The sequence below is a fragment of the Drosophila eugracilis genome, unplaced genomic scaffold (genome assembly GCF_018153835.1).
Source record: "Drosophila eugracilis isolate 14026-0451.02 unplaced genomic scaffold, ASM1815383v1 contig_1765, whole genome shotgun sequence".
Lineage (NCBI taxonomy): Eukaryota > Metazoa > Arthropoda > Insecta > Diptera > Drosophilidae > Drosophila > Drosophila eugracilis.
The window spans coordinates 3947327-3969415 of NW_024572605.1; the positions used below are offsets into that span (position 1 = coordinate 3947327).

Consider the following 22089-nt stretch of genomic DNA (forward strand, 5'->3'; position numbering starts at 1 on the left):
ATCATATTTATGATAATTGTCAATACAGACGATGAGTTAAAGCTTAAACTTACTCTGACCACTTTCCTTATTTAGTTCTTCGGCTAAACGAAAAGGATTATCTTCCCTTTTGGTTCCCTTACAATATTCATTATGCATACCAATTTAAGCATTATTCAAATTGAATTATGTTTACCAAATGTAAACCTTTCTTATCCCATTTCTTCTCTTTATATATATAAATTATCCAGCCAGGACAGCAACTTATGCAATTGACAAAAGCCCTGGTAAGCGCTGAGCAACTTTGTGCCGGAATCTTTTTGGCAAAAAGTTGCCTTGCACTAATTACCTACATTAGGCCACCTGCACAGACTCGGCACACTCAATTAGCAACTGTAAACTGCAATTTCTATGCAGGCCAAGTGAGTCTTGGCCAGAAGCCGCCGGTTGGCCAAAGTCCGCAACTTTGTCGTTTTCGTTGTTCGCTGCATTATTTATGCCACCCTTTGACCTTTCGCCTTGATGTACGTTGTTCGAGGAGCGTAAATTTTCGTCGGGCTCTTAAATGTGATGTTTTGTCAAATTAAAGTGCTGCAAAGTCTGCCAGAGTCAGACAGAGAGAGAGAGGGAGAGATGGCGAGGGCGAACGGAAGCGTGTACCTCCCAAAAACGCGACAACTTTTCCAACCGGAAGTGTAGCAGACGCCCAGCAACAAAAGCAGCAAGCGAAAGTGGGCTCTGAATTGGATGTTTCAGCTATAACGGATGCGGGGCGCCATCTTGCCGTTGTTCACAAACATGGCGGAAAAAGTCCAGAGCCAACAAGCCAACCAACCACCCACCCTCCTAACAACTAACCAACTACCTCCCTCCAATCCCAGTTAGCTTTTCTGGCGCAACAATTGCATTTTATTTATTGCATAACTAGCGGCGTTTATGCGTCTGAAAGTGGATAGCAATAACAGCGGGAACAAGAGTAAAACAAAGAGAATGGGAAACAAGTAAGAGTGTCCAGGACGGGAAATAGAAGCATTCTTCCCTCGGGAAAATCCTCTTGCTGTATGCATACCCGCAGTCCAGCATAATAATTACACTCGCTATCAGCGCCGACATTTCACAATGAAAAACTGCACTGGCACGCAACCTGTTGTTGGCTTCCTGTCCCGATTGCCAGCAAACTCACTTGCAGAAAACTATGTTATGAAGTAAGAAAAGTTACAAAAATAAATATATTCTGGACACTAAAATATTACTTTAGAAACATGAATTACTCTTCAAGTATATTATATCATTATAAAGAGCATTTTATAGTTTAATAGGAAATAGTAAACAAAGTCATTTTCTCTCTCTGCAGCTACAGATTCAACTCCCTAGGTCCAGCTAAACGCTGGCCATGAGGAGCAAAGCTTGAGAGCACACTGTCCAAAAGCGGTTCCCTCCTTTAACAGGTCCTAACTATGCAAAGCCATAAAACGCAAGTGTCGCACGGATTATTCATGGACGGGGAATGAAGATGAAGCGGCCAGCGGGCTGGCAATGACAGGTAAACGGAGAGAAAGGAAACGGAAGGATATGCTAGGAGTCGTGAAGGGAAAGTCAAGTGAGAAAGGAGATGCTTAGGGATAGGATTTAAAGGGAGACAAGATTACTAAAAGGTAATTTGGCATCTTCGCTTGGAATAAAACACCTTAATCCAATATTAAAACAAATTCAGGAGAAAGAGGAGTTAAGATTAAAGCTATTTAAGTAATTTTGAAATGCAATTTATTCAGTCTAGCTGGAGTTAAACAAAGTAATATAAATTTAGCTAAGAAAGCTTCAAAATGGTTATACTAAGCTGATTGGGGGCCATCGCCAATGGATTCGGTAGAAGTCTTTCCTTCCTTATCCTCTGTCTCCTTCTTATACCAATCTTTTACATAGTTAACGTTGACCTGGGACACACCAGTCAAATAGGTGACCGAATCCACATCACTGTCCAAGGCCATGATCTCACTGTGCAGGGAGCTCATCTTAATACTGTAACGCTCCAGGGCCTCAGGCACAGAATGCTCCCAAGTTATTGTCTCATCGAGAAAACGAATCTTGACTTTCTCGTGGTTGGTTAGAAAACGGATATTACCCTCTGGTTTCTTCATCTCCGATTCCAGTTCCAACACATCTTCCTTAACCTTTTGAATGGCCTCCTTCTTTAACCTAAGTCTATCCTGCAGCACCTTGAGCACTTTGCGACATTGCTGGGTTTTAGCTTCCAAGCGATCGGTTAACTCGTTAATATCACCGTTGAAGTTTTTCGGATCCGACATAAACTGGCGCATATCTTCAATTTGTTCCACCTTGGGCAGAATGAGATCCTTGCAGCTAATCAGTTCAGTAAAGATTCCCATGTCTTCGTTTTTCATCTTGAAAAAGTTCAAATTTTTACAGCAACTTTAAAAAATATATAGTACACGTTGCTAAATGCGAGTTACACTGAATGGTTTCCAAGGTTTTTCCTAGAGCGATGTTTTCAAAGACTACTTACTAAAGGTTAACAAATTTTCCATTTTGTATTCGTTTTGATTTTATTTGATGGCTATTTTTGCCTCTTTTAATTCTTATATATAATTGTCTTTATTTTTTAGTTAATTTTTTAGTTTGTCACAACTGACTGACTTTTCCATTCTGTTCCATCAAAAATCGCTGTCTGCCAACGATGACTTTCTATGGATTCGCTTTCAAATTATTTGTTCAGCGCATTTCTTTCGATTCATTTTTATTTGGGTGCGCTTTTTTGGCGAATTTGATATGCACTAAAAGTCAATTTATTCACTTGACTTAATTTGATTTCAACCTTCAAATAATCCAATCGAGTTTTTTGTGCGGTTGCACTTCACGCTTCTCTTTTTTAGGTACTCGAGTTCATGATTTTGTTAGTAAAATATAAAAGGTAATTTAAATGCTGGTTAAATGGTTACTGAAGTAGTTTTGTTTAATACTTTAAGTTTATGGAAAAAACGTAATAAGAGGTGAGTGAGATTTATAGATGGTAAAGTGAAAGGCATTGAAGGATATCCTCTTTCACGTTTTAACCCAATTCTTTGGCCAATCAATTCTAAAATCTCGAAAACCGCAAACTAAATTCCAGTTTTTCATGTATCTCTCAGCAGTCTTACTCATACGCAGTGGATGCCAACTCCATTGATTTAAATTCAAGAAATCCAGCAGCAACAGAGGTTCCAGAGGAGAAGCTCCAGCAATCTGAACTGCCTCATTGTTAACCCGCACTCAATTTCGATTCCCAATATGCTCCACATAACCGAGAGTAGGGCCCGATTCTCTATGCCGGTAATCGTACGTGTGGAAAAGACGTCAGCACTGATTGCTGCATAAATGATTGAGCATATGTGGTTGTATGAGTGTGTGTGAGTGAGTCTGTCTTTCAATCCCCATTCATATGTGTGTGAGTGTGTGTGTGCATGGGCTGGAATGACTTGCCACAGACGAATCCCACTCACTATCAGCATTCCTCCGTGCAACAGGACTCCTGCATCTCGGGCCAAAGGATGGGAAGGGGGGTTGCATTATATGAAAATTGATCGAAAATGCCAAAATATTTAAATCTAATTTTGTGCCAGGCTGACAGGCAGCCAGCACTCGCAGAAGCCGCAAGCACTGCATTTGATTTCGATTCCTCCGTCCAGTTCTGCCAACGAAAATGGCGACTCTTGCCCCGGCAAAGCATTTAAATATTCAATGCGTTTATATTTTAGTAAATACATAGCCCGCGAGGAAAGAAAAAATCCTTAAAAAAGACGATGCCGTGTCGAATGAAAAAGTCTTTGCTAGAAAAATGAAACTTTATTCGGAAAAAGAGGGGAAAACATAAAGAAAATACGGAAAACGATTAAATTGGTTTTTTACTTTTGTCGTCGTTTTTCATTAACTCAGCTCAGGTTTATTTTAATTTAAAATTGCAATCGATAGCAAACACAGCATTATAGCATTTCTTTTGTGAAGAAAAATCGCGGATATCAAAGAAAACATAAATAATTTACAATTGGTTTTCTCTTTTATATTTAAAGGGTGTCAGTTTCAGACTAAAAATAATTTAATTCATATTTTTCTAACTTTATTTAATTATAAAGAAAAATCAATGGAATCTCTAGACTATAATTACCTTACAAAGTTATCAGAACTTCATACCTAACTCAGTTTAATAAGGCATAGAAAAGACTTCTGACACTTCAAACTTTATCTAACACATTTTTTGTCACATTTTTGGGAAATGTTTTTATTGCTATCCGCTATCCATTTCCTTGTATTTGCTTCCTGACGCGCTTAAACAGAACTCAAAATAAAATTTAAATACCGGCAAATTGTCTACCTTGGCACCTGTCTGCCCATCCGCCTAGCATACCCATTTGCCCGCCCCCCTTACCCATCCATGACACTTTTTGGCCCCCACCAATGAGTCCAACAATCCAGCGTCATTCGCATTTGCTATTTCCGTTTTGCACGGCCGTGTTGCTGTGTTGGCATTTCATTTAGCGCACAACTTCACATTTGCCTCAGCCGTTGTCTTTCTGCTGCCTTTTCCCATCGCTTGCAATTGCCATTTCCGCTTCCTGAAATTTGCCATTCGTTACACACAGAAGAACACAACGATATATATGTATGGACATACATATACACGTGCACAAGGACGTCTCTCTCACTCACTCTCTCTGCCTCTGTCTTTCTTTCTGAAACCGAAACTTAAACAGAAACTGAAACAGAAACAGAAAGCCGCTCCCCGCATGCATTTCCATGCTTGGGCGCATCGCAGCGAATCAATTATTCATCATCATCGATTAAGTAAGGGGAGCTTTCGGCCCCAAACAGCCAACAGCCAACAGCCAACAGCCGACATCCAACAGCCACCATCCGCCTCTGCCCTTCCGCCCTGTCACACTTTTATTGTTATGATTTCTGCCGTCTGTAATGGGCACACTTGAAGGACTCCAGCGACCAGGAGCAAGAGCTGGAGGAGCAGCAGAAAAGCAGGCAGCAGGATAAAGACAATGGACGGACTCTCTCCTGCTCGCTGCCTGCTCCATTTCGCGTGAATTTTACCCTCATTTTCCCGGCTTTTCATGCGCCGTAATTGGTAGGCATTAAGGGGTATCTAACAGTTCGGTTTTCCAAGTTTAAGATAGAAAAACTGGAATTTAATTTTGAGAATAACCAAAATACAGATTTGCTTTGAGGAGATGTAAGGAAACTCCTCAGAATCTTTTCTAAGCACATTTTCTAAACCTATTGGGCTGTTCTTAGAATTGATGAAAATCCACCATAAAAGTTATATTTTAAATAAAAGACATAAAAAAGATAAAAGAGCAGTCGCTACCTATTCGTGATTCTCTTTTTTGTTTTCTCTGTTTTTGTTATTTTAATGAGAAACACTGGGGTTGGGTCGAAACTAAAAGCTGAGATTCGCACACAAGCCCATGGATATGCCTACATATGTTATGCTGACATATCAATACGCCGGAGTGGAGTGCCTGTATGAGAGTCCTGTATATATATATATATCTACACACAAACAATAACAATACATCGACAACGGAGTTGGTTCGGAAAAACAGAAGGGAAGGGGCAATGGGTGAAGTACAGACAGACACATGTAGAGCCGGCCATTTCCCTGCCCTCTCACCATGCCGATGTGCCCAGCTCCTTGCGCTTATTTTCGCCATTATCCATTAAATATTTATGAAAATTGCTTTTGCTGCAGTTTTATTCACTTTCCTGCTATACTTTGCATGCGTCGCGCGCGGGGAATCCCCCAAAGTTACCCCAGCTGAATGGCAGAATAAGAGGGGCCAGTGAAACAATAAAGCTTAAGATTTCAATTTCCTTACGGCTTAAAGCTGACTCTTGGTCTTTCTCTTGGCCCCTCTATCGCCTCCTCTTTGTATGCTTTTCGTGGCACATAAATCCTGCCAAGACATGTGCCTAGATAATCCAACATTATGAAAAAGCCGAGCCCGAACCACAATAAATATTCGCATCAATGGCGCCATTTTTAATAGCCAAATGTTAAACGAGCTGCAAGGCTCTCTATAATGAAATATGGCCTCTTTGATGAGAGATACTTACTAACCAACTTGTAAGCCCTCGGATAAAATCTAAATACTTTGGGTAAGAAAATGAATTGAGGTTTTCTAAGAATGTTTTGTATTTTCACAGTGGTCAGAGGTCAGTAAGAAGTTACTTCAGAAAGCAAGTCGGTAAGTTACAAATTTAGTCTTCTTAATAATAAATGTTAATACAAAAACTGAATAAAATAAAACTAAGATAGTTTAAGTAATACTTATAGAACTTATTAGCTGTAATAAATTGTATCCCGAACTTATCCTGATTAAAGTTTAGTTTAAGACTAATGCCTGGTCTTAGCGATCTTCACTGTTTAAAAAGAAGTCTAAGAATGCTGCGTCTTAGGATGAGCAGCACAAAAATTATAATACCAAAACTCGCATTGATATATTCGGTAACTAACATGACGGGATCAGAATAACCCTGTAATCGCACATAGTAAGAAACTACATTTAGACTCCAAGTTAGGCCCATAATCACAGAGATTCGAAAAAATTGCACATAACTGAAAAATAATATATGCTATATCAATAGAATATCCCTTATATTTATATAGAACTTACGTTTGAAAGTCGACACTAAGACAGATTATCTCATCTTCTTGTTGGAGCTTCTTAATTCCTCTCTTTACTTTCCAAATATGAATGGTCGTCCAGAGGAACATTATAATATTAAAGGTTCCCAGGATTAGTAATGGCCCAAAAAAATAAAACCAGGCCGACCAAATGTCAACTATGAAAATAAATAATATCTTTTAGGCTTAAAGTACAAGGCTTAAAAGATTTTTCAACGCACTTCTCACCCAGCATCCCGTAATACCAACTAAGGGCATCCAATTGAATGTTTTGGGGTTCTTCGCCCAAAGTTGGTTCAACAAAAATATAACTCCAGTTGGAATACCAGCAGTTACCCAGATAGACGTGTTGTAGAATACGAGGCCAGGACGACCATCAATGGGATTAGTCGATCTTATTTTCTTCCAAACATAGTGGCAGATTACAGAAAGCCAGATATTGTAGGATATATTAAAGAAGTAATACATGTAAGCTGCGGGAAACTTATTAATTTGTTAACCTAATTAGTAAGCTAACCAACTTACCTGCTAGACAACAAAGCCCATTTAATAAATTAAACATAGTCATAACATGGAAAAGTTTATGCACAAAAATGTTGCATATACTGGAGATAAGAAAATATCCAAACGTATTTCGAAGTTTCTTGATGTAAAGATAAGCAGTTATCGTTAGGATATAGCATACCAAAGATATCACTTCAACTGCATAAAAAGATCAAGTAGTGATATGATAATAATAAGATGTAAGAGTGTCCTTACCACAGGTTACCCCTGATGTAAATTGCCTTGTCAATATATTTTTATGGCGAATTATCCATATTTCCTTCGAGGAGTCTGAGTTAAATTGGTAGGGATAAAGACAGTAATCCCCGTCAAAAAGTGTCTCGTTGTTGTGCTGCAGAACCAAGGTTCCGTTCTGAAAAGTCTCGTTTGCAAAGCGAAGCAGTTTATTAATTAACAAATACAAACCTCAAACAATTTGTAATCTTCTCGTTTAAAGCTGAGCAACTGGTCACCAACTCGGAACTGTTCCCTTAAAACAAGCTTTTCTTTGAGAGGCACTAAATGGTGCTTTGGAGATCCATAACCATGGCTAACATTTAAATAAACTTTACCCAAGGCTATCTGAGTGTCGAGACTGTCATTGCATTTGCCGTTTAACATATTCTTGTAGGGACAGCAGAACCTTAAACTGTAGCTTGACTTGACGTCAGACCTTTGATAATTAAATTCTGCTGATTTGCAGAAGTTGAGAACTATTATAAGTAAAAGAATGGCTCCGAAAAATTTTAATTCCATTTCTGCAATGTCAAGAACCAAACACGACTGACCCTTTTTGGAGTGCGTTGTCGTGTTATATAGACTCGGCTCGAAACGCAGCTATCAAATAAAAAAACACCACAGAAAAACATCAGATTATTTTAGTCCCCAGATTACGGAATACCAAAAACTTACGTTCTCTTGGATGTTAATGGATATCAACCCAATAAGCAGCTCCCTAAGCGCACATATGCTTGGCTTATCGCAAACACTGCGTCACTTTGTACTATAGGCATGCATCATGTTTATAAATAGATATAAAATTAAATATTCGAATATTAAATAACATAACTTTACTTTTAGTTTTATCAAAGTTTAAGTATATAATGTAAATATGTTATATAAACAAAATCTAGTTCCTCAGAGTTTTATGAAGATGAAATTAAACTTAGAAAATGAATTTTTAATAACATCACCTTTTAGGCTTTTGGCTTTTAGGCATTTTGTCCTGTAAATATTTAAGTGTTGGAATTTGATTCTTTGACATACCAAGGCCAATTTCCGCAGACATTCCGACACTCCGCCATTCCGTCTGTTTAACTCATCACCTAGTCGTGACACCTGGCGATGATTTTCCGGCTGGTGCACGTAGCAGCTATCTAAATTTCAATTAGAGTTTAAACCACCCGGACAGGACGAGCTGAGCTCTCCCGTGGCGTGCTCCAGAAACCTGGTAACTAACTGTTGCCCCCCCTTTGAAAATAACTCACCTCATTAGTTGCATGTTCATGTGCGGCAGCATTTTTCGCAACCTTAAATCACAGGGTGGTGGAAAGTAACCTGAGACCACCCCACTATTACGTCTACAGTATATTTACAATATAAATTTTTCTGCATTTTCGTTTTCATTTTCTTTTTCTTTTTTTGAGTATGTCTTTTGGAAACGACGCATCATAAATTTGTTGCGAGGGATTTGGTTCTGGGGTATCTCTGGGCGGGTTTTCCTCTTGAGTAACGATACTTAATAAACCTGCATCATTTTCCCATTTGGTGCTCTCGCACTTCATGCGATCCCTTGCCCCCTGCCCTGTTACCCAAAAACCATCGAGGTGCCACATCCACTTCCCGTTCCTGTTGCTGCTTCCAAATTACCTGTCATTTCGAAATTATGATGCCAAGGAATCGCTGCTGGCTAAGGATGTTCTCGGCATCTCGAGGATGCAGGAACAATTTTTATGTTTATGGCAAAAAAGTGCCTCCTAATTTTATTTTCTTTGCCTCGGGGCAGGAGGCATTTCCAGCGTTTCACATATCTCAAACTAATGCCAACGACGGCCTAAATGTAAAACCTTATGCGCATTTTCCGATTGTAATCTCTAAGCGGGATGCGGAGGGTATGAATCATTTTGGGGAATCATCCAAGCTCCACGATGCCTGTCAGCAGGCCTCACACATGGTTTTTTACTCAAAAAGTAACATGACAGCCCGATGATAATATCCCCCTTAGAGTGGACATTTTCGGTAAGGCGGCAAAGTAAGCACAGCATCCGGAAAATGGTTAATATGAGATTTACTTCTTTTTGCCGAAAGCTGACAACTGAGGTTTTGATTGGTAACAAGGAGGTGAGTTGTGGCATAAACCAAATGAAAGTCAAAAAGGCAACCGAAGGTGATGAACATGTTTTGGGCACGTGGACTTTGATTGGGAAATAGGCATATAAATCGAAAGTTTTTTTAATGTTAAGAATAAAATTGAATGATTTTTAAGTTTTTAGAAGCTTTTACTTTATCTACTTGAAGGAAATGGAAAAGTTTCACCTAATAAAATATCAGAACTGATGTAAAACTTAACATTTACAACTTTTTAATTTGTTTTATATCAACAAGTAAGACTGCCGTGACAATACAAAATCTTTGAATTATTTTGATTTCCAGTTAAGAAAAACAGTTTCCTTTCTTCGACGTCAATTTGGTGGGATGACCAGCATTATGATCATTTCTAGGTCTTAATTTCGAAAACCAAGCCGCCGTCCGGCAATTTTCCATCGAGGCTACGAACCAGGAGCACTCCGGCACAGAAGGCCAGGGAACACTTGACGAATGACCACGAATCACAGTCCCTGTAGACTGCCTTACACCACTCCATTGGCTCCAGGTGCGACCAAAGTGACATATTGAGCTTGAAAAATTTGCTAAGGGCGGGGATGTAAAAAACCTAATGTATATAGGAGGTGTGGTGGCCATGAATTACGATTTAATCTGGCTGGATTACTTACCAATTTGTGTCGTGATATGTACACTCACGTCGGTTGATATATACTACTATCTATCTGTATATATATGTTTGGAAAATATGTTTTATCTGCCCAGGTATATAGAGCAGAAACGAATGGCAATTTCATGACACACTTGCTCAAAAGAATTTCTGATTTTGGTTTTTGCGTATACATTTTTCAGAAATGCAAACAAGCAAGTGGGTCAAGACAGCCAGCCAGCGGGGCAGATGTGTTGATTTGGCAAGCTTGTTAATTAGCCAAGAAATTTATTTGCGAACCATACACACTAACTTATATACGATAAACAGATTAACTTATGCCCCCCCATCTGCATATTCACTTCACGGAGCTGCTAAAGTTCTTCTCATTACTCAGGCATTGATTGCAAATGGTGCAGAAGATTTGCTGGAAAAAATATTAATGGGGTTTAGTTGAGGGAAAACTTGGAATCTCAAAAATAACTATCACCTCTGGGCTATATCATTTTTTTGTTAAAAATCAAGTTATTTGTTCTTTGTTTGCTTGCTAAAATATAAATACTCTAAGCTCTCATTTTAAGCATTAAAATCGTTTTTTAGTTTTCTCCAAAATTTCAATATTTTTAAAATTGTTTCAAGAAAACGGAAAATGGTTATAAGCTTATTGAAAGTTTTAATATTTCTAGATAATTCCAAAAACACATATATCTATTTCTATACATTTAATAATAAAAACTCATCTTTGCAGTCTTATGTTGTTAGTAAATCTAAAACAACACAAAAATGTCGTGTAATTTTTTACGACTTTGAATGTGTTTCATGTGCAGCTCATTTCTCTGGAAATTTGTGTCATTTGTCTCATATAAACTGAATATAATTTATAAATATTTTTCTTCAAATGCACCGAACTGTCTTTATGAATTCTGAAAAATCCAAAACTACTCTCTTTTACTTTCATATTTTGAGTACACCTTTGCTAGCACTTTTTAGCCCAATCGCATCCTTCAAATTCCACTTACAGGTAGCGAAGATCGCGCATATCCACCGCAGCCTCCTTGCGAGGATCCTGTGCTCTCGAAATGCCTCAGCCAGGACTTGATCACATTCGTCGGCGGCGTTTGGTAAATGCTGAACTGCTTCTTGAACAGCCGCTGGGCGGAGCTGATGGAATCGTTGCTCTTGTAGTAGGCGCGTATGACGAACGCCCGATGCACACCCGTCCACTGATCCATTCCGAATGCAACTGGCGCCGTCGAGGGAGAATCTTTCATGTGCCGTGTATGCCATGTGGCATGTGCCATTTGCCAGTGGCACTGCCAGTTTGCTGGCGCTTTGACACTTTTCGCTTGCACTTCCGGCTCACGGCCGCCATAAAAAAGAGCTCGTTGCCCCAATGAGAAATGTATAGACGAAAAAAACTGTACAACAAATCTCAAACATTCATAATTATTTGAACGAAATTAATTGGTCGTGCTAAAAGAGGGCGGAGTGGAGGGTATGCGTATAGGCAAAATATGGGGGTGCAAATATATATGTGCATCGTTTTGCGGTCTAAAAATAATCCATCGCACGACGGCTGACGCGGCGTATGAGCAATATGAAATTCTTTCTTTTTAGAAATTCATTTGCAGTCGGCCGTGCTTAAGTTTCAAGTGCAAATTGAGTGGGCTCCGCCCGCGACCAATCCTTCAGCTATCAATCAATCAATCTGGCGAAGCCATCATCATTACGCTTCATCAGCCTCCGAAGTATAGTCATCCATTGGTGGGTGGAGGCTGAAAGGGGCGTAACTGGAAAACTGGTAAAGCGGGTGGGGAGGCCCAAATCTACTTGAACTCATTTAAAGTTTGGCTACAACTTAAATCCTCTTTGCGATTTTGGCAAGTGAGTAAGCAGTTGGCATTGCCAAAGTCTTTAAGCTGTTTTGTTGGCTTTACCCTGCCATCGATGCCCTAACTTGTGGCTTTTTCGTTGCGTTATTAGTTTATTAGAAGAACTTAGATTGTAGTTGTAGGGTTGATGTTTTTGTTAAGAGATTATGGTGAGAGTGAATAATATTGAAATTCTATATAAAAAATGTTAAAGAATGGATTGCAATTCCGATTTTTGGAATTTATTTATCTAATCATCGATCCTTCAATTCAGTTTAACCAAAAATTCTTGAAATTTTTCTAAATTTTCTGTCCATTTTAAAGAGCACGTTGCTCATGCAACTTTTGCCGTATTTATACGAAAAGTGTATTCAAGATTTTCCAAACGAGAGGACCCCCGCTGTTCTTCTAGGACTTCTTTGTTGATTTTGTTTCACAGATTTTTGTTCGCTTCGCCATTTTGCTGGACCATCGAGCACGTAACTGCAATACAATGCACGGCCATCGCTTAGATAGATATAGCTATAGATACAGATACATTTATGTAGTATTTGTTGTAGCTGATGGCTGGCTGTGCTTTGGCCTTTGTTGCTGCTGCAGCAAAGTTAGCAAATGCTGCTGTCGCTTTGCCATTTACACAGTTAGCCTGGCTAAAAGGCGGAAAGGGGCGGTTCGACAAAGAAGGGCGGCCATCCATCCATCGCACGTCCAACCCACTCCTCTTGTATCTCTTAGTGTATATGTGACTCTCTGTGTGTGTGTGTCTGCATCCTTCGTATCCTTTTTTTTCAGCTGTCTCTGCTTGTCATTTTGACACCTTCATTTGCTCTGAACATTCAGCTCCAGTCAGGGGGCAGTGATTCTGTTTGCTTTCCAGCATTTTTCTCTTTTTTTTGCACCCTGCCCATAGCTAAATGTGTGCGATGTGATGGCCTTGTTTCTGTGTGGACCGCTCGAGAGCATCATTTCGGAGGAAAATGCTTTAAACTGGGCGGTCTGTGGAAACTGCTGCACCCTACGGCCAGATTATAAAGGAGTTAATTAATACATTGTCTGCCAATTGACACTAGCAAAAAGATGATGACAAAAACTCTAAATTGATGCATTTTAAATGGAGCAATGAGTGTTTTTTTCATATACATTTATTATGACAAATGTAATTAAGAGTTATTGGTTTATTATCGGTTTCAGTACGGAATAGTGAAATATTTTACGGCTTTTCTTAGTTTTACAATATCGTTTTAGTTTAGTTACTATTTTAAGGGAAAGGAATGCAACTAAAAATCATTGTAAAATCACCTTAAAATAAAGTTTGAATGAATTTACAGGCATTCTAATCTTAAACAGAAAATGTGTAATGTTTTTAATAATAATTTCTGCACACATGCGATTTTGATGGTCTTCTTTTAATATCATCAAGATGTGAATTATTGCCAATAAAAAGTATAAGTGCAGTTTAAGTTTACATTTCATAGAGGCAACAAACTAAATTTGTAGCACTTTTTTTTAAAATAAACATTTTAAAAATTAAACCCGAGAAGAAGGGCCTTAAGGCTTTATTTTATTTTAAACTCTGAATAATTTATATGTAATATCTGTAATAGGTAGTATCTACAAAATTACATCCTTCCTGCCTTGGACCCTTTGAACTGAAATGCCTGAAGAAATACCCGCATTGTCGCTCAACCCTTGATGTAAAAAAGACAGAAAGAAAAAACCGAAGACCGAAAAAGAAATCTAGAGGAAAAAGCAACAATGCCAAGACAAATGATCCAATGACTGTCTGACTGCACTTTGCCCCATATCAACCAGTCCAAAAAAAAAAGGGCAACAAAAAGAGTTAGGAAAAAAATGTAAGGAAAATGTATCGGGTTAGGTTGCCTCCTTACCACGTAACCCCGGTTTCTGTCTCAATTTCGGTAAGCGTCCGTTTTTGTATGTAAAGTTGGTGGATTTGGCACCACCCACGCCAGATGATGATGACAAAGGGCAGGGCGCAAAAAGCAACTCTCAACTGGGTCAAGACTTCATTGTTTATCTTTTTTGGAAGCCCTAGTATCTGCTAGTAGTATCTGTGTGAACTAAGAGCCGGAAAAGCGGATTCCCACACACACTCGAGCCCGTATATCTCTGGGACTTGCATTAGATGGTCTCTAGCATTCTTCAGCTGGCAAATTAGCTGGGAGCCGTGCTTACTTACGGTTATACTCGTATATATTAAATTTTGCATGGCAAATGCGCCGAAGAAGGTCAAATAGCAGGGTGGCTAAGGGAAAGCCGGACGCTTTCATAAGCATTTCACTTTCCGGCGGGGCCGCAGATAAACACATACACTCTGATTTGCACAGAGACAAAATTATGACTGATTAGTCAAAGTTTTAATGGAATTTGTTAAAAATTTTATTGATAAATTTAATTTACGTTTTATAAATATTTCAAAGTTATTTTCTTTCAGAAATTCTCAAGTTCATGACCGGCAGGTACACATTAAAATTAGGCATACTTTTAGGCAAGATTACATTTTAATATTATGTTATGGCTTTAAAAAGTAATGTAAAACATTACTCTGTTAAGCGCTTAACATATTTTTCTTCCGTTTTAACAATTAACAATCAACAAAATATGTAGCATACTTTTAGACAACATTCGATAAAACATTATATCATGAGATATTTTAGAGAATTTAAACTATCAGCTTGGTTAACATTTTAGCTTAACAAAAATAACTTAGTTAAAAACACACTTATTTACCTACTATTTAAGATTATATTACAGCAATACAAAGTGTTTTTCCCTGTGCAGAAACGGAATTCGAGAAGTAGCATGGTTGTAAATCTGGCTAAAACAGGATAGCAAGCTCCGGCAGATGCAGCGGAAGCGGATGCAGGAAGCGGGTGGGCCAGGAGATGAGCGGATCTCGCGGGGAGTGGAGTTTGGCAAAAGGGAAAACCCAACGCCAAGACACGCGCGGATGTAAGGCGTTGATAGCGTCGGCTTATCGGCCTTCCGAGAAATGGAAGCTCTGTCTCTCTCTGCTCCCGGGATGCATCCTGCTGGGGGACACATTGCGTGCGTGGGCATTAAAGGAGCCACTAAAGTTGTGGGAAGCAATATGCAACCCAGCAGTCGAGCGAAAGTTCTTGCCAGCCAGAACAGGCCACTTACTTAGCGCCCTCTTAAGCAGATTTACCTTACTTTTTGAGTTGAAAAGTGGGCGAAATGTTTTTGGCGAATTTAATCCGCGATAAGACTTTAATTGAAAACATTTATTCCATGGCAGTTATACGAATGTATGTCCATTAACCTCAATCTTATTCTTTATCATTACGCAATCATCTATGATCGCTAAGTGTCCTGGTGGACACTTCGCTGAGGATCCTGTTGTTAGGAGTAGGATGACTCCCAGAAGTTGGAACGGTATGATCAACTTCATTTGGCTTGCGAAATGTAACTCTAATGCTTATATTGCTTATGCTGTTTATTAGTTCTAGCTAATTAGTCGCAGTCTAAGCGAAAAATTACTTATTATCCACAATGATTTAATAGTATAAATAAATTAAAGAAATTGTACCTGAAATTCATCTAAGGAAAATCCTTTATTTTATAAAGCATTTTAAGATGATGTGTTCTGTCCTTCACCCGTGCCTGCAATCACTAAAATTAAAATTTTCTATCACAGTTTTAGGCGGGAAAGTAAAACTTCTTTCGAACATAATTAATTATTAAACCATTTCCCAGTTAATAACAAACAACTTACTCTTATCTCCATTTCCTGCAGATGGTGGCAAGGTCGCCATATGGAGATTATCTCAAAATCAGTTGAGAACTGCAACAAGTGCGGCAGGCAAGGTGTTCCTCGATAACTGGAAGCACACAAGCGAATGCATAGTAATACTATATACGGTTTAATCCATACTTTATGACGCAAACATTACCAAGCTGTGTGGTTACGGTTCTGGGTCCTTCGACTACTGCTACGGTGGATACCCATTATGCACACCCATCCCACCCCCAAATAGCATACACGCACATAGACTAAATAGTTTATGTTGTTTACCATTCAGCTGACTGTTGTTGCTGCTGCACTTTGGCATTAAGCGAACATGGAACACGTCCTGGACACTGGAAGTCATGTGTGGGCTTTGCACAAGTGGGTGGGTACCAGGAATTGGGTGATAACGGGCTTAAGGTGAAATTTCTCGGACCACGTTTGAGCCTAACTGCTCACTTCATGAATTTAATAATAAACTTTAAGCTGAACGCCAAGGAAATAAGGCCCTTAAATTATTATTAAAAAGGTTAGAAATAAAAAAGGATAATATATATATGTTTATCTATGTATCAAAATTATTAATATCATCGTAAATATCAAAGCAGCTTCAGACTCAGCTAATCGCCTGTAAATATATACAAAAAAATCTTTAGTTTAAATAATAAAAATGATAAATTGTTGATTTCCTTAATAAATATCGTTCATGTAAACGATATCGACAATTTTGTTGGCTGTGCCTTGTGTAAGAAACCGTAATTTAAGAGCACAAAGGCCTTATTATTTACTCTTCTCAATGAAACACTCTTAAAAGGAAGTAAGGTATTCTGAGCAAATTAAGAAATGAGATTTTCGAAGCTTAAAGTTTTTAATTCATAATTATAATAACTGCTGTATTATTTTTATCTTCAATTATATTTTAACATGAAAAATGTACTCATAAAATCATAAAAGAGGATACTAGAATTCTCCAATGTGGCCCACTGTGCGCTGCCGAGTTTCGCAGTTGCCCATTACAACGTCCGCAGATAGAAACCGAGAGCTCGCTCTGCTCTGCCGGCACTTGCGTTTTTCTTGGATGTGTGCGTGTGCCTTCGTTGCTTTTGTATCTGTGTGAGGTGCGCGCGGTCAAAAAGGGAGCAAAAGATTTCTCTTCGTTTGTAACTCTTTCACCAAAGTGGTTCTGTGAAAGGTGCGCGCGGCTGTAAAGAGAGAGCCGCATTACAGGCGCATTTAATCTTGCTGGGCCGCTCGCACTCATTGGGCCGCATGTACATCTGTCTCATTCTTATAAAAGTAAAACGAAAAATAATACAGTTCTCATTTTCTCATTACAACGGGAAGCAGCGCACAGTGACCATGACCCGCAACCTGGAAGCCAACATTTCATGGTATTTGTCTTTATTGAAATAGGTTTATTATATAAAAATATATGCAAGATATATTGTGCTGTATACTCAAATTTTAATAATAGATTATTTTTGCAAAATAATTGTAAGAACCAATTTTAATAATAAAAACAAAAAATTTTAACAATTTTCAGTGTGTCAATCATATAAATAAAAATAACAATACAATTAAATACCGGTTCGTGGGACTGTAACCACTGTCCAGCGGCAGCGACGTCGTCGTTGTCGCGAACGGTTGCCGAACGTTGCTCTCATTTTCTCAGTCAACTGCAGCGGTTAACAGAACTCTTACAGCATGCGTGAAGTGAGAAAAGCGCTTAGCATGTCGATTTGTATGGGCCTAACAGTGTGCGTGGACTGAGAAAAGCGGTTAACAGAGTGTAAGAGAGCGCAGAGAGGTAGAAAATTTCGCTGCCTCTGCCGACGTCGACAGAATGAGAGAAAAACGTATCCGAGGTTTTGCTTGGCGTTCGGTGTATTGCCATTCGCAACCTCAAACAATCTTCGAGCTTCGAGCTAAAACTTTGTGCACGGTTGGAAATTACTTGCTAGTAGCGAAAAATACAGAAAAATAACAGAGAAACAGAGGAAGAAGAAGCAGTAGCAGCAGCAGAAGTAGCTGAAAGAAAAGCGACGACAACAACAAAGCAACAAAAGCTGATGAATACGTGCGTTCGTGTGGGTGCCGTGCATTCTGCGTACACATATTTACATATATGTACGTACGCTTAAATTAAATACTTTGGCTTAATTAAATACTTCCGCGGCGTCGTTTGTCGTTGTTGTTGTTGATATTTTGCCTCTTCTTCACGCGCTTGTCTACGGTTATCGATTCTCGTTGTCTCGTTCCCCCTCACGCAGCGATTTGTTTGTTTGTTGTTTGTGTCTGACGCTCTCTCGCCCCGTCTCTGTCGCTCTCTCACTCTCTTGCCCGCCGTCGCGCTTTGTTTGTGTACTGAAAAGAGTCAGCAACAAAATATAAAAAAATCCAAAAGACTGCGAAAAAGCATAAATAATAAACAACGAGACAAGTGCAAAAAGCGCAGCGAAAAAGGCCAGGTAAAAAGAAAAGCTGGCGCTAACGGTGAAAGTGAGCAAGTGCGCTAGTGTCTGTGCATGTGTTGAAAAAACAGTGTCTGTGTGTGTGCAAAAGCAGAAACAACATTTGTTGAATAAGAACAACCGGAAGATTTTTCCTTTGCCACCCACGAAAATTCAGCACAAAAGGGCCAGGCAAAAAGATAGTTCCATCTCCCTCCCGCTGGCAGAGAGAATAAAAGAGAGAGGGGGAGATAAACAGGCGCGTGGCAGAGTTGCAGTTGCAATGCTCTCACTCTCTGCCTCTCTAATTCGCTCTCTTTTTTGGACACCTTGCAACCCTTAGAGAAATGCTGCTCTCACTGCGCCGCCCGTTACCTGACTGCTTGCTCTCACTCTACCCATCTCTTTCTAGCGATTCGCTCTCTTCGCTCACAGGTTTCCACTTCTTGCATTTGACTGACATTCGCCAGCTCGGCGTCGAAGTGGAAAAACTGAGAAAATCCAAGTCGGAAAAGCTCCTTTGTGAACGTTAGAAATTTTTCACTTTATCACATCACAGCTCTCGTGTTTCTTCTTCTTACTGTGCGTGCGGGCCTGCGTTCGTCTGTGTTGCCAAGTATTTTTCGGAGTTTTCCTTAGGAGTAAGTAAAGGAGGTGACAATCTTGCTGCCGACGAACTGTCATTCAGTCTGATTTTTCCTTTTGACAGGTGCACAGTCGTTCACTTTCGCAGTCAGAGTTCAGTCTCAAACTTAGCGGTTCTTTCGCAGACATTTCTTTTTATTTAAAATTAAACTATGTGATTGAAAAACTAAATTCTGAAAAAAAAAAAAAAAAAAAAAAAAACCAGACAAGTGAAAGACAAATTGACTAAAAAGAAGAACTAAATTTCCAATTTGCAAAATTGAAATTAGTTTCATCTGTGTGTGTGCATTCGAAATTAATATTACTTTGAATTGCATTTGTTGTTGCCGCGCTCCACCATTTTGTAAGCGAAAATGGGCAACGAAAAATGAAAACGAACTGAGAAATAACAATTGCCGCAGCCGCGTTCGCATATGAAAACAAAATAGAAAAGCGCACGTCACAAAGTTCAGCGTTCAGTTTAGCCGTTCAGTTTCCATTAATGAAAAATCCACCCCCACAAACAAAACAAAGTCAGCCGTCCGTCTGTGTGTGGCTCTTTTCTATACATATATACGTGTATTTGCGTCTGTGTGTGCGGGGCATTTTCCATTTTCCATAAGGGTTGTACTCAAAACGAGCCGAAAAAGTTTTTCAAGTTTACTTTTACGCGATTTTCACAGTACTTCTTCTTTTTCTCCGCTTTTCTGACAGTCCTTCTTCAGTCCGTTTTTGCATCCCTCTTTCGACCTTCTTTCACTGCTTCTTCCCTTTCTTCCTTTCTGACATTTCGGCCATATTCCCTATGCCTTCTTCCGTACTTCCTCGTTTTCCTTTTCACTTTGTTATTCGCCGGCGCTTTTCGCTGCTTTTCCATCTGTTTTTGACAAGTTTCCGAGGGTTGTTTCAGAATTTTCCTTTGTTTCGTCATTTGATTAATGCCATCGCTTTACCTTTCCAATTAGAACACATTTTGGCTTGTCATTCTTATAGATTTCTCGTTATATTTTTCCACCTGAGCTATTTGTATTTCCTATAAAAATATAATTGTTGTATTTCGTCATTTTCCGTTGAAAGCCGTACAGTAAAACCAATTAGATTCTGAACAGAAATACTTTCTTTTCAAGCTCAATAAATTAGTGTTACCGCTAATAGGTGGCTTGATTACCTACCCTAGGTTCAATTTTGGACATGCTAATGGGGCGGTTTGATGCTCCCTTAATTTAAATAATTTATCAAATTTTTATTGATAGTTCCATTGCTTCTACTATTATATAATCAAAACGACATCGAAAACCAATTTAAATAATTAGACTTTACTGGAAGTTTTGGGTAAATTTAGTACCAATCCGATAAGAAGAGTTATGTTTCGACAAGTGGGATTTTGAATAAATTGAATTCCCCTTGATTGCCCCAAAAACATTTAAATTACTTTTATGACAAGCTGCGAATCGTGCTTAAGTGGCATCCTGGGAATTGCAGGAAATTGGAAATGCCCAGGCTTCTCCTGCTGATTTAATGATCAACGAAATTATTTTTCCCCCATTTTAACTTACTTCTTTTTATTAATAAAGACCTCACCGCTTGTTCTCTCTTTTTTATTCGTCTTGCAGCTGGTAATTCCAAATCACAAGAACATCCAAAGGAAACAGGAAAATTTATCACGCAAATCAAAAGTGCAATAAAAAGTTGAAAAGTGTTTTATACACAGCGCCAAAGAAGGAAGTCGAAGCGAGGCGAAGAGTAAATAAATAAGAAGAGACCACAGCTACACAGCTACATCATATAAACATATTACAACCCAAACATCCCACATTCAACACCAATTACAAAGTAAACATTTACAACTCATTTCTCGCTGAAGAGATTCGAGTGTTAGCCACAAAAAAAAGAAGGAAGAAAGAGTATCAAACAATAAAATCGCGCGCGCGGTTTTAAAAAGCGTTCTTTCGCCACCTAAAAAAGATCTCGAAATTCGCGCGGCTTCGTCGCACGTAAATTGAATATATATTTCGCGCAAACACTGGGCTAAGGCCTCAAAAATCCGCCAAAATTCTACACCAACAAACTTTAATCAGCCCCGAGATTTCGCTCCAGTTCGCAACGGCGACCACAATGCCCTACAACGGAGCTAGTAATGGCAGTGGCGCCAGCGGCGCCGGTGGAGGAGGGGCCACCATAGTCGTCACCGAGGGGCCGCAAAACAAAAAGATCCGTACCGGAGTCCAGCAGCCCGGGGAGAATGATGTGCACATGCATGCTAGGGTGAGTACCATTTAGATATTCGATATACTAAATTGCAGGAGAGCAGGATTTTTTTCGAATTCAAAGCCGATAAAAAGTTGTAAACGGAATTTGATAGCTGAAATGATAACAGAGCAGTCTTATTTAAAATTTGTTAAGTGAGATAACTGATTATATGTTCTGTTTTGAAAGGGTTAAGAATTCTGTGCCATCTACTCAATTATCAAATTAACATTTTAAACTGTCAAAATTATCTTTGAAATAGTCTAACCAGCTTATGTTTTTATTTTTAACCTCAGATAACTTAAAACTATTAGATATTGTTATCAATTTTAGCAGATTTTTTAGATATATATTTTCTTCAAATAGTTAAACCATAATACGTTTTTAACATCTGTTTATTATATACTACAAGATCATTTAAGATTATATTTATAGTTAATATTGATCTTTATTAGACTCTTGTTACAAAAACTATTTAGGAATAAATCAAAATAAGTAAAGAACGTTCTGTATAATTTTATGAACTAAATAAATGGAATTATAGCTATTTTCCCAGTGCAGATCCCACCTTTATTTTTGGTTAGGAGATCCACTGTAGCCACCCTTATCAGATGCGATTCCTGTTTTAGTGCGTGTTTTTGGGCATTCGCTCAGCTAAGGGGATACACAGCACCCGTTCAATCAGCACCCTTACCACCTCACCTTTTCCCGCTTCCTGATCCCTTGTATGGGTTTTTTTTCGATGGGTGGCCCATGGGCAATCTGGGCGCCTGGCCTTGCTGATAAATCCGTGGTGGTGGTGATGGTGTTGGTGGTAGTTGCTGCGCTGATTCTGATAAAGTTTTCCGAATTGGGGGTTGAAGTGGCCGAATTGCATAGAGCTTATCGAGTAGTCGCGATTGCCATGCTGTCCACCATATCGTGTTGTTTTATCAGAAGTTGATTTA

General features: G+C 39.0%; 6 protein-coding genes across 30 annotated transcripts in view; 1 reads left to right on the forward strand and 5 right to left on the reverse strand.

The window, feature by feature from the left end:
* Positions 1-1726: 1726 nt before the first annotated feature.
* Positions 1727-2460, reverse strand: LOC108108974. Its single transcript, XM_017217229.1, has one exon. The coding sequence runs from the start codon at positions 2379-2381 to the stop codon at positions 1812-1814; it is 570 nt and encodes a 189-aa protein (XP_017072718.1). The 5' UTR covers positions 2382-2460; the 3' UTR covers positions 1727-1811.
* A 3740-nt stretch (positions 2461-6200) lies between these two features.
* On the reverse strand, positions 6201-7860 carry LOC108108980 (probable G-protein coupled receptor Mth-like 7). The gene is made up of 6 exons (XM_017217236.1): positions 7637-7860; positions 7427-7583; positions 7193-7369; positions 6889-7140; positions 6657-6825; positions 6201-6598 (listed from the first exon to the last, which is right to left on the reverse strand). The coding sequence occupies exons 1-6, from the start codon at positions 7829-7831 to the stop codon at positions 6400-6402; spliced, it is 1149 nt and encodes a 382-aa protein (XP_017072725.1). The 5' UTR covers positions 7832-7860; the 3' UTR covers positions 6201-6399.
* Positions 7861-9774: 1914 nt separating this feature from the next.
* LOC108108967 lies at positions 9775-10335 on the reverse strand. Of its 2 annotated transcripts, none has more exons than XM_017217222.2 (2): positions 10204-10335; positions 9775-10142 (listed from the first exon to the last, which is right to left on the reverse strand). In XM_017217222.2, the coding sequence occupies exon 2, from the start codon at positions 10098-10100 to the stop codon at positions 9927-9929; it is 174 nt and encodes a 57-aa protein (XP_017072711.1). In that variant the 5' UTR covers positions 10101-10142; positions 10204-10335; the 3' UTR covers positions 9775-9926. The 2 variants fall into 2 exon arrangements, with proteins under 2 accessions (XP_017072711.1, XP_017072712.1); XM_017217223.2 differs by having other exon boundaries at positions 9775-10119; positions 10204-10311.
* Positions 10336-10431: 96 nt separating this feature from the next.
* On the reverse strand, positions 10432-11443 carry LOC108108966. The gene is made up of 2 exons (XM_017217221.1): positions 11201-11443; positions 10432-10608 (listed from the first exon to the last, which is right to left on the reverse strand). Exons 1-2 carry the CDS (start codon positions 11411-11413, stop codon positions 10540-10542), a joined length of 282 nt encoding a protein of 93 aa, XP_017072710.1. The 5' UTR covers positions 11414-11443; the 3' UTR covers positions 10432-10539.
* Positions 11444-12423: 980 nt separating this feature from the next.
* Positions 12424-12749, reverse strand: LOC108108880. The gene is given in 2 exon segments (XM_017217098.2): positions 12424-12609; positions 12612-12749. Coding segments are annotated over 2 exon segments (324 nt in total).
* Positions 12750-17705: 4956 nt separating this feature from the next.
* Positions 17706-22089, forward strand: part of LOC108108904 (heterogeneous nuclear ribonucleoprotein L) — a 105425-nt gene continuing 101041 nt past the window's right edge. For 10 of the 24 annotated variants that reach the window (XM_017217129.2, XM_017217143.2, XM_017217138.2 and 7 more), the window contains exons 1-2: positions 17708-17948; positions 20509-21160. In XM_017217129.2, coding sequence (XP_017072618.1) covers positions 21011-21160 — 150 coding nt within the window. In that variant the 5' untranslated portion in view covers positions 17708-17948; positions 20509-21010. Of the gene's footprint in view, positions 18290-18718; positions 18913-18964; positions 19260-20508; positions 21161-22089 lie in introns of those variants that run through there. The other 14 variants (XM_017217146.2, XM_017217147.2, XM_017217151.2 and 11 more) reach the window with 9 other exon arrangements.

Bases quoted from the DNA above. Each gene is read 5' to 3' on its own strand.
- LOC108108974 (XM_017217229.1), bottom strand. From the start codon at position 2,381: ATGAAAAACGAAGACATGGGAATCTTTACTGAACTGATTAGCTGCAAG.
- LOC108108980 (XM_017217236.1), bottom strand. From the start codon at position 7,831: ATGTTAAACGGCAAATGCAATGACAGTCTCGACACTCAGATAGCCTTG. The intron at 7,370-7,426 runs GTAAGGACACTC...CTTTTTATGCAG, and splicing joins TACATCAGGGGTAACCTGTG to TTGAAGTGATATCTTTGGTA. The intron at 6,826-6,888 runs GTGCGTTGAAAA...TTATTTTCATAG, and splicing joins TACGGGATGCTGGGTGAGAA to TTGACATTTGGTCGGCCTGG.
- LOC108108967 (XM_017217222.2), bottom strand. From the start codon at position 10,100: ATGTCACTTTGGTCGCACCTGGAGCCAATGGAGTGGTGTAAGGCAGTC.
- LOC108108966 (XM_017217221.1), bottom strand. From the start codon at position 11,413: ATGGATCAGTGGACGGGTGTGCATCGGGCGTTCGTCATACGCGCCTAC. The intron at 10,609-11,200 runs GTAAGTGGAATT...TATTTTTTCCAG, and splicing joins ATGCGCGATCTTCGCTACCT to CAAATCTTCTGCACCATTTG.